The sequence below is a fragment of the Lepidochelys kempii genome, chromosome 1 (assembly GCF_965140265.1).
Source record: "Lepidochelys kempii isolate rLepKem1 chromosome 1, rLepKem1.hap2, whole genome shotgun sequence".
NCBI lineage: Eukaryota > Metazoa > Chordata > Testudines > Cheloniidae > Lepidochelys > Lepidochelys kempii.
The window spans coordinates 298,453,679-298,465,436 of NC_133256.1; the positions used below are offsets into that span (position 1 = coordinate 298,453,679).

General features: G+C 39.8%; 1 protein-coding gene across 1 annotated transcript; it reads left to right on the forward strand.

The window, feature by feature from the left end:
• The first annotated feature begins 745 nt into the window (after positions 1-745).
• Positions 746-6,387, forward strand: LOC140906832 (arg8-vasotocin receptor-like). Its single transcript, XM_073331587.1, has 3 exons — positions 746-1,661; positions 4,583-4,784; positions 6,336-6,387. Exons 1-2 carry the CDS (start codon positions 746-748, stop codon positions 4,780-4,782), a joined length of 1,116 nt encoding a protein of 371 aa, XP_073187688.1. The 3' UTR covers positions 4,783-4,784; positions 6,336-6,387.
• Positions 6,388-11,758: the final 5,371 nt, after the last annotated feature.

The window sequence follows — 11,758 nt, forward strand, 5'->3', positions numbered from 1 at the left end:
TCCCATCCCCTCTCATTAAAATATCAGCAGGCTTGCAGTCCCAATAGATGTAATGTATTCCATGTGTTATTTTTCTTTTTGCTTATAAAAGAATCCAGTCTTCTTGCAATAAAGGATCATTTAAGTCTCTTCTTTTCTAGATCAGCTGACTGAGATCTGAAAACAGAAAAATTAATGGAAAAAAAATCTCTCTCTCTGTGTTTGCAGCTTTTAGGATATGGTCTTTGTCTCAGGGATCCAAGGTGGTTGCAGCCAGACTCAAGGACCTAACTTTTCCATCCACATGTAAATATTTACTAGTTACTAAACTGAGGAATACAGTTCTGGTTCACATAACATTTATATTTGGAAAAGCTCTCATGGGTAAAAATATGTAAGTATGATTTTGGCCACACTGAAATAAGTGATTTGATTATTTCAAGTTTCTGTGATTCTCATTTTATTTATATATTTATCCCTATTATATTAGTCGTTTTCCTATTGGCTAAGATAACTACAGCCTACCAAATGATTATGAAGTTACATAAGACTCTATTTGAAGACTATATAAAGCCTTTTTTTCACTCTAGCAAGAGAGAGAAGTCTATCAAGATGCAGGTTTGCTGCGTCAGGTTCATTCATGCATGGAGCTTTGTTTCAAGACACACTGAAACCTGAACCAGTGCTGATATATTTACTAGCTCATACTTCAGAGCTATCAACCTGAGTCGTGAGTAACAGCTACTGTAAGTGGCTTCTGTGCACGATGAAGAATTTTTCAGTTCCTGTGCAAGCTAATGAATATCAGACTGAAAATCTTTTTCCTCAGCTTGTCCTGAATTTGACAAATAAGTCAGATCCAGTTGGAAGACCAGAAAGAGATGAGCAATTAGCTCAGCTAGAGATTGCTGTGTTGGGAGTAATATTTATGACAGCATCTGTGGGCAATTTTATTCTCATACTGGTATTGTGGAGGAGGAGAAAGAAGTTGTCTAGGATGTATGTATTCATGCTTCACCTGAGCATAGCGGACTTAGTGGTAGCATTTTTTCAAGTCCTTCCCCAACTAATATGGGATATTACAGACGTTTTCATAGGGCCAGATGCATTGTGCAGAACTATCAAATATTTGCAGTTGTTGGGCATGTTTGCCTCTACTTATATGATAGTGGTTATGACAGTGGACAGATATCAAGCAGTATGCTATCCCTTGGTCACTTTCCAAAAGAAAAGGGCTCTTTGGAATGCTGCCATTTGCACCAGCTGGTCTATATCACTGATTTTTAGTCTTCCACAAGTATTTATCTTTTCTAAGACTGAAATATCTCCAAATATTTTTGAATGCTGGGGTGAGTTCATCCAACCTTGGGGCTTAAAGGCATATGTGACTTGGATTTTTGTAGCTATTTTCTTCATTCCCACAGCTACCCTTACTATTTGCCAGGTTAAGATCTGCAAAATAATACAAATGAACATACAGGTGAAAAAAAGGAATGAATTTGAAGCAATAAATCAGAAGCAAATCCTGCCATGCCAAGCAAGCAGTATTAACTGTATTTCAAAGGCTATGATCAAGACTGTAAAAATGACAGTGGTGACAGTTATTACATATATCCTGTGTTGGGCACCTTTCTTCATTGTACAGTTGTGGTCTGTATGGTACCCCAGTGGTGTTACTGAAGGTAAGATACTTCTTTTTCTTATCAATAACTATAGTAGACTACCACATTGCTACATTTCCTCTTTATATATACATATTATTTAGGTTAAACTATGTGTAATCATTTTATGTATGATTAAATTTGCAGGACGAGTTTGTTTGCATACTGTATTAATGATGTATAGGGCCCTACCAAATTCAGGGTCCATTTTGGTCAATTTCACAGTCATAGGATTTTAAAAATAGTAAATTTCATTATTTCAGTTGACCAGTGTTCCCTCTAATTTTTCCCACACATGTGTGGAATGAATTTTTTTATGTGCACCAATATGGAGGTGATGTGTCACACATCACCTCCATATTGGTGCACAAAACAAAATTCATGTGGTGTGGGTGGGGCCGAGGGTTTCGGAGTGTGGGAGGGGGCTCAGGACTGGGACAGAGGGTTAGGGTGTGTTGGGGGGTGAGTGCTCTGGCTGGGCATGCGGGCTCTGGGGTGGGGCCAGGGATGAGGGGCTTGGGCTGCAGGAGGGGGCTCTGGGGCAATGGCAGGGAGAGAGAGGACTCCCACCAGCTCTCTTCTTGCAGCAGCATTTGGGCTAGGGGGGAGAGGTGCCTCTCTACGCCGCAGCAGCTCTGGGGCTGGAGCCATAGCATAGGTGCCCCTCCCCCAGCCGCAGCAGGTCTGGGCTGGGGCTCCATGGCTGGAGCACCCACAGAGAAAAATTAGTGGGTGTGAACAGCACCCACCAGCAGCCAAGCTTTCCCCACCCCCGAGCGCCTCTCACCTGCTCACGGTCCCACTGATCAACTCCTCCCCCTCCCTCCCAGTGCCTCCCGCCCGCCTACCATGAACAGCTGTTTCGCAGCACGTAGGAAGCTCTGGGAGGAAGGGGGAGGAGGTGGGGAAGAGGTGGGACGGGGGCAGAGCAGGAGCAGGAAGGGGCGAAGGGGTGAGGTGGGGGCAGGATCTGGGGTGGAGGGTAGGGTTGAGCACCCCCCAGACTAGAGGGGAAGTTGGTGCCTATGGCATGCTTATCCCCTGGCTGCGGCACGTCGGCTGCACGGGTTCCCTGAGCGCCTGCACGTCGCTAAATAGGCCGCTGTGCGGTCACGTAGCTTACAGGGAACTTAGGTCCTGACTGAAAAGGGAGTTGTGGGGTGCGGCGGGGGGGGGGGGGGGAGGGAGTTGCAAGGTTATTGAAGGGGCATTGCAGTTCTGCTACCCTTACATCTGTGCTGCTGCTGCTGGCGGTGCTGCCTTCAGAACTGGGTGGCTGGAGAGCGGCGGCTGCTGGCCACGAGCCCAGCTCTGAAGGTAGAGCCACCGCCAGCAGCAGCACAGAAGTAAGGACGGCATGCTACGGTGTTGCCACCCTGATTTTTGCGCAGCTGCCTTCAGAGCAACTGCTGCTTTCCGGCCGCCCAGCTCCGAAGGCAGTGCAGAAGTACAGGTGGCAATACTGCGACCCCCTTAAAATAAGCTTGCGACACCCCCCCCACACACACCTTTTGGGTCAGGACACCCAGTTTGAGAAACGCTGGTCTCTCCCCATGAAATCTGTATAGTATAGGGTAAAAGCACACAAAAGACCATTTTTTATGAGGGGATACCAGATTTCACAGTCCGTGAGGCTTTTTTCATGGCCATGAATTTGTTAGGGCCCTAACGATGTACAATAGCTGGTAACGTATGACACAGCATAATCAAAAATAATCTTGGGGGTTACTTAATGTGTGTGTGTGTGTACACATGTACAAACATACGCTTTCAATAAGGCTTTTTTTCTGCAGGGAAGGCTAACCAAGATTAATTAGCATTTAATTATTAGTAAACAAAACAGTCAAAATGTTATAACTTTTATCTGTACTAGCAAGAGATCAATATATACATTTAGCGATTTTAGAGATTATGGAGTTACTTTTTTGTATATTAGGGAAATTAAAAGCAATATAGCATTTTAACTTTAATTAATAAAATAATTATTCAAATTAATAAAATAAATATTTCTGGTTTACTATTTATAACAGCAACACTATAAAACCTCTGAAGTGTTTTTGAATATTAAAATGTTATTAGCAGTGAAGTATCTTCAGTGAACTATGGAACAATTACAAATTGTGTAAGGGTTGATATTTGTAATGAAAACAAACTAAAATACAAAAGAATAAAATGCTGTACACAATTTTAACATTTCAAAATTATATTGCTACACTTTTGTTAAAACAGACTCCCTATCAACTTCATTTCTAATGTTTAGCTGTTGAAAGATCAAATACGGATAGAAATCAGACAATATTATGCTATAAATTTATAAAATTAGACTATAATCTTGTCTTCTGAAAAGATCTCACATTCTGATCTTTGGTTTAAAAAATCTTTCTACAGGTATGCATTTCTGAGATGGTACAGTATTTACATAGATTAGGATAATAAGCAACTACATTAACATTTAGATTTATATGGGGTAAGAAGAGTTATACAAAAATATTGATCTCTGAAATACATCGTATGCATATGCAGCTACAATGTATTATATACTGTACATAGCCACAGAATTACAATTTTTTATAACCATTGAATAAACTGAACTCTCCTAATGTTATTTTAACTTTTTCTCTATTCAAAATGCTAAACGGATCCTACAACAGTTAAGTCAATTGATTTAACAACAAGTACATCAAAGAGCATCAATTCATAAGAACATTACTACTTTCTAGAGTGTTTCATGGTCTGTGTGTATAAAAACATCCTCTGTATTTTCCACAGTATGCATCCAATGAAGTGAACTGTAGCTCACGAAAGCTTATGCTCAAATAAATTGGTTTGTCTCTAAGGTGCCACAAGTACTCCTTTTTTTTTTGCGAATACAGACTAACACGGCTGTTACTCTGAAACCTGTCATTATTTACACTGGTTTCTCTCCAATTCTTTCATTCTAGGTGCAGCATTTACCATCATCATGCTCCTGGGTAATTTGAATAGTTGTGCCAATCCATGGATTTACATGTATTTTTGTGGCCACATTCCATATTGTGCCAAAAAGAAGTCAAAAAACATCTCAGCTCAGGAAGAATCTGGGATCACAGGAAGCATTAATTTGGTAGACAGGGAACCAGAAGAAAACCTAACTTGTTTATAAATGTAAACTTCTTTTTTTGTTCCTTTGATACATTAATTACATTCAGATTTTTTGGGAATATTTTATCCCTATCCTTTGTTATCTGAAGAGTGGAGTGAGTTGAAAAATTGTCCTTCAGGGTATAAATATATTTTTCTTAAATATCGTAGCATACACTGCATTACAAGAATTCCAGTGTTGTGCAAGCCTGACTTTTAACAGTTACATTGCGCTATAAAAGACAAATGAATTCATATAACTATTGCTACTATAAAAAAGATATGTAGAGCTATTTTATATACTTCTTTTTTGTCTACAAAAACTGCTTTCTGGTCTCTAATTTTGGATTGCCAACTAGAAGATTTCTACAAGAGTGATGACAAATTGCGATATTATTGGAAAGGAGAATCCTATAATTAGATTTGAATGTGTGATATTGAAATTGAAGCATGAATAGTTCTGGAAATATTTGGGGGAAATATTTGAGAAACCTTGAGAGGCATCAGAAAGTCACTAAAGTCTGCTGTCAGCTTTAATTAAACACTTTATAAAAATGTGTCGGTCCTGGGGAGTTAAATGTCACAGTGTCTTTATACATTGCCCTTGCAACTCTGGACATCTGCTGAAGATTCAAATAACATCTTGGGTCACAAGTGCTCAGGCACTATGGTAATGTTCCAGTATAAGGAGAATGGTGGCTTCATTGTAGTTCCCATTTATATATAATACAAAACAACCACATAGGACTAGATTCTCTATCAAGTCACCTGGTGCACAGACAGGTGTGCAGTGAATTTGCACCCTATCGAAACAGACATAATGGGTAAATTTGAGCCATTTTTGAATTCTGCATATATTTGTGCAGAGTGCATTCAGACCTGTTCTGTCTCCTAGCACCCATCTGCTAGCACTGAATGTGCATCTAGGACAGGTAGCTTGACAGGTAATTTCTGAACCATATAGCTCTCTATGGGCTTAGCAGCAGAGGAAAATAAATATTTCACCTTTGTGGTAGAAATTAGTCACTTACCCAAGATCTGCGGTATCCTTACCTAGATTGCTATTTGCTGGCTGATGTGTGGATACCCTATGCAGATAGGTATTTCTTCCCTTTTTCAATATCTGCAGTCTATTCAAGAGAGTGTGGACTGGAATATTAGTAGGTCTGTCACAGGCCAAGACAGAGATGCATTGGCAAAAAATCTCTGGAGATGATTGCACATCATCTGTCTATATTATGTCTAGCCCAAATCAGTGCTATTCTTCATTTTCATGAGTGCTAAAATTCTCAGATGTTCAGGAAAAAAACCTATAAAAGTGTACTTGACATCTGCTCTTTTAATATTCTAAGACATAAAGAGAAATACTATGCATTACACAATCATCTTAAGAGATAGTGGGTATTTTAAGCACAAAATGTACCAAACACCTGGACCAAATCCTGACAAGTGCTGATATACAGTGAGCTGATGTACACTGGCTTGATGTGTGGGGTATTGATTGTATTTCCCATTAGTAACTATAGCAATGTACTACTTATAATTAGTGGTGTTCCCATTTATCTCAAATGGCAGATGTCAGTATTTTGCGGTGAAGGTCCAGGATTCAGACTCCACAGATGACTGGGTTTCTATCTATGCAACCACTGAATGTCTTCAACTCTCCATGAAATCAGCTCCCAGTGAGGATCTCTCATGAGGATTTAACCCTTTGGTTGCATGTTTTTGTCTTTTCTGTTTGGTTTTATTTCAGCTGGTTACATTTCATATAACAGAAACATATTCAAATGAATATAAATAAATATTACAAATATTACTGATATTAGTTTTGTCAATTGGATTTTCAGCAAAACATGTATCGTATTCAGTCAGTTTAAATTAACTATAGATAATAATCTGCACATCTGAAATATTAATCTTGAAAAATCTATTCCTAAATGACATTTGGTTGTTTTTATTTGTTTTTTGACTTTTTGTTTGTTTTTGAAACTCAGGCACAAGGATAAACAATTTAATAAGAAAAAATGGGAACAATAATTGGAAATAATTTAAAAACACCTCACTAGATGCCCCAAAAGTCACAATCCCACAATCAAGGAAGATGATTGTACTGGTCAAAAGAACACCTGGTTTAGAGGAGAAGTGAAGGAAGATATAAAATAATTTAAAAAAAATGGAAGAAAGGGGAAGATGATATAAATGAATATCAAATCAGAAATTAGGAATTGTAGAAAATTGATAAGGGAAGCACAAGGACACAAAGCAAACTCTATGGTCAACAGAGTTAAAGACAATAAGGAGTTTTTAAAATGTATTAGGAACCAAAAGAATCTTGACAATGGTATTGGCCCATTACTAGATGGAAATGATAGGATTATCAATAATAATGCAGAAAAGACAGAAAGGTTAAATAAATATTTCCATTCTGTATTTGGGGAAAAAAGATTATGTAGTCTCATCATATAGTGATGATCAAACTCTTTCCATTCCACTAGTGTCTCTGGAGGATGTTAAACAAAAGTTACTAATGCTAGACATTTTTCAGTCAGCAGTTCCAGATAACTTGTATCCAAGAGTTTTAAAAGAGCTGGCTGAGAAGATCACTGGGGCATCAATGTTGCTTTGCAATAAATCTTTGAGCAGTGGCGAAGTTCCAGAAGACTGGAATAAAACTACTGTTGTGCCAATTTTTAAAAGAGTAAATGGGATAAATGGGATGACCCAGGGAATTATAGGCCTGTCAGCTTGACATCAATTCTGGGCAAGATAATGGAGCAGCTATTATGGGACTCAATAAAGAATGAAAGGGCCACACGTTATATGCAGTTTGCCCACCACTGGGCTAATGTGATCCTTGGCTGCATAAACAGGGGAGTCTTGAATAGGAGTAGAGAGGTTATTTTACATCTGTATCGGGCACTGGTGTGATTGCTGCTGGAATACTTTGTCCATGTCTGGTGCCCACAATTCAAGAAGGAGGTTGATAAATTGGAGAGGGTTCTGAGAAGATTAAAGGATTAGAAAACATGATAGATTGAACTCCATGAGTCTATTTAGCTTAACAAAGAGAAGGTTAAGGTGTGACTTTATTACGGTCTATGCATATCCACATGGGGAACAAATATTTAATAATGGACTTTTCAATCTAGCAGAGAACAGTATAATATGATCCAATGGCTAGAAGATGAAGCTAGACAATTTCAGACTGGAAATAAGGTGAGAGTAATTAATCTCTTTTTTAATCTTTTTAATGGTGAGAGTAATTAATCATTGGAACAATTTACCAAGAGTTGTAGTGGATTCTCCATCACTGACAATTTTTAAATCACGATTGGATATTTTTCTAAATGATCTGCTCTAAGAATTATTTTGGGGGAATTTTCAGGCCTGTGTTATACAGGAGGTCAGACTAGATGATCAAAATGGTCCCGTCTGGCCTTGGAATCTATGAACCTACGCTGAAAATGCTACATATCTCTTCGAAAGTCTCAAGTTTTTGTTTTTGGAAGTTACATTAAAGTAAGCATTCAAACTGCACAAATATTACACATACTGAGCCAGATCCTTTGCTGGTGTAAATCAGAATAGCACCTGGATCATTCAGCGGAGCAGTGCCAGTTTACACCAGCTGAGGATCTAGCCTGCAGTATTTGAAAGAATAGCTTCAGATGGCTGCTTTACTGTATATTTCATATATTCATAACCGGATTTACAAATAATCCTGTGGAACCAAATTTCCGAAGCTACAATAACTCAATGAGTCCTGTTGAACAGACTTCCTTTTTATCCCTCCATTTGGGAGCAATATTAACTTTTCATATTTCAGATGTTCTGATCACCCAAAGGGAATGAATTTGCCACAACTTGTTAAGAGCAGAGGTGCCCCTAGTGCCTGGATGGAACACACGGAGACTGCCACACTCAGGGCAGATGCTCCCCAAAACTGGCAGATTACAATTAGCTTCACCAACTAGTATCAAGACTGTGCTCCTATGTTGCCACACTGCTTAACAAGAAGCTAAACAGTTCCCTTTATGCATTCCAGCCTTGAATCCCGTCTAGACAACCAACTCTAACACAGTGAGAGGTTATTAAAAACCTATTCACCATAAATCAAGTTCTCCCAATCCCAAAATATCAGACGCATTATTCCCCAGGCCAATGAATATTTCAGATCATACCCAAATATATGCTTACAGCCAATCCTTAATAACTAAATCTAAGATTTATTAAGAAAAGGAAAAAGAAAGAAGAGAGTTACAATGGTTAAAAGAACAATATACATACAAATGACTTTCAATGTTCATAGATCAGGATCGGAGCAGTGATGTTTCAGAGGGGTAGCCGTGTTAGTGTGTATCAGCAAAAACAACGAGGAATCCTTGTGGCACCTTAGAGACCAACAAATTTATTCGGGCATAAGCTTTCGTGCCTACAGTATTTTCCACTCCATGCATCTGATGAAGCGGGTTATAACACATGTATACCCGAATAAATGTGTTAGTCTCTAAGGTGCCACAAGGATTCCTTGTTGTTTTAGCAGTGATGTTGTAGCTGCTGGTGTGTAAAAGTCTCTCTGGAATCAATTCAATGCATTATAGTCCAATAGGCAGTTCAGGTGTAGAATCTGTTAGAATTTCTCTATCAGAGTTCTAGGGTAATCCAGGTATCCACCTGGAGAGCTCAATCCTATGGCTTAAACCTTCCCTGTTAAAGTTTAAGCAGACCTGGGATAAAAGGATCATGCCCAAAGCTTTCTTTTATAGTTGAAGCAGGGTAAGTGCTGACAGGCAACTCCACCACAGTGGGCTTTGATGAAAGTGAGCCCACAGTTTGTGATCTCTAGTCAATGGGTCCTTTCTCAGACAATACCTTCAGCAATAGCCATTCAAATTATCAATGCACTTCACAGATTGTTTGCTCTTTGGAATTACAAACTTCCAGGAGAGATTAAGACAATAATATTATTATACCACAAGTCCCATCTAAATGATGATATCCACTTTTGATCTCAGAGTCAATAGAATACAGTAATGAAACATTATAAAACAGGAACAGGATTTAGCATCTACCAGCTAATTAGATCACATTGTTAGATTTCTAATAGGATGCAGGTAAACATAAACAGATTTAGCACTTACTCTTTGATTCTCTAACAATACAGGCAAACAGGTTAAATATTCTAATTTACTTAACATGGCTTTGATAACTATCTACAAGGAATGGTGCTGTTCACCATTGCAATACCCTTTAGATATGTCCTTAACGGTTGCTTACAGGTCACCCAGCTTGCTGATTGTTTAACCTTCTCTGGCCCAGCGTTACAGCAGGTAACAAAGATTCAGTGTTTGTAATGTGTAAAACAAAATAGTCCATCAATGTTTTTATTTCCTGAGGATCAATGTCATCTCTAAAATAACAGAAAAACAAAACGAAAAAAATCCAACAACAATCAAGTTTTCCACTGCCAGAAAAAACAAAATGAACAAAACAAAAACCAACAATCTGGGTTATTCCATCAGCACTGAAGTGTCAAGATTACAACTATAATTACTCCCATTTCTGTTTCCTAAGAAGCTGCTTTATAGAGTTGTCTGCTCTTTTCCTGGGGAATCTGATTGGTCTGCAGTCTCCAGCCTGCCTCATTATCTCCCCCCAAGTACTGGCATTAACTCTGTTTGCTGATGAAAAGGTTGTGACACTGAACCCTCATGCTGAAGTGACTTCTCCCTGCGATTCAGTTCACTATTTATGTGCTCACCCACCTAACTTTTGATCAGGAACCTGATTTAACCCCTCATCTAGTCCCCTGGACTTCAAGCTGTACCTCTGATTTTGTGGGGCCAAACATAGTGTTCTGTTGCTTCAAAGCTCTACCTACAGTGTGAAAGCACTGTTCTACAGACCTGATCAGCTGCTGAATCACCTCTGCTACTTTGTTTCCCATCCTGGCAGATACACCTATCAGGTGTATGAGCCAATATATGTAAATAATTTAAGGCTGGTTGAAAATATTTAATTAACACCATTTTTCAGTGGAAATTTGGGTTTTCACCAAAACATTTTTTTTCATGAAAAGTGCCTGCTTTGGGCAGAAAATGTCCATTTTTCTTCAAAAAACTGTTCCAACCCTGTTGGAATTATTAATAATATTTTAAATTATTAATGTTAATATGGGAAATCACCACAGGGAGTGGGGCTGTGGGCAGGGGCTGAGGCTAGGAGGGGGATGGGAGTGGAGCTGAAGCCAGGCTGCAGTGGGGGCCAGCCACTGGGCCGGCGGCCAGGTGTGAGTCTACTCCTGGCCTTGCCCCCAGCCTTGGGCCCGGGCCGGGAACAGAGCCATGGCTAGTGGTCAAGGCTGGGGGATGGTGTGGGGCCAGACGCGGAGCCATGCTGAGGCTAACAATGGGGTTAGGCATGGGGCTGGAAGCTGGGGACTGGAGCAGAGCTGTGGGCAGGGAGGGACTGGGTGGCACTCTCTCCCGGGCCTGTGGGGGCTGGCTTGAGCTCACCATACACCCCTGGATGTTCTTCCATGCTTCCCTGGGGGTGCATGCCCCACACTTTGTGGACCTCTCTCGTAGGGTATGAGATACCTGAACTACAGCTCCCATGTGGCATGGCAGCAGCATATTCAGATCCAAAATTTTAGTTTTCAGATTAAAGTTTTTAGCTGAAAAATGTTTGGCTTTTGATTTGTCACCAAAGTAGAAATTTTCCACAGAAAAAATTCCCAATTTTCTGACCTACACTAAAGCAATTCTGTGATGGGGCAGACAGGCCCCATACTGGCTATAAGAGGGCTAAGGAGAACCTGTGGGCCCAATTGACCGTACCCTACTATACCTGCAGCAAATGTCAGGCATGGAGAGGGGAGGTAAAAGGAAGAGATCTAGGCTAGTTGAAGGTTGACTTGGAGGGAGAGTTTTTCTTTTCTGTTCTTTTCTTTTCTTTATGGCAGAGAGCCTGAGATAGCTTGCCAGTTGGATAAGACC

Coding starts and splice junctions, on each gene's coding strand:
- LOC140906832 (XM_073331587.1), top strand. CDS start 746: ATGAAGAATTTTTCAGTTCCTGTGCAAGCTAATGAATATCAGACTGAA. Junction 1,662..4,582: donor CCCCAGTGGTGTTACTGAAG/GTAAGATACTTC, acceptor CTTTCATTCTAG/GTGCAGCATTTACCATCATC.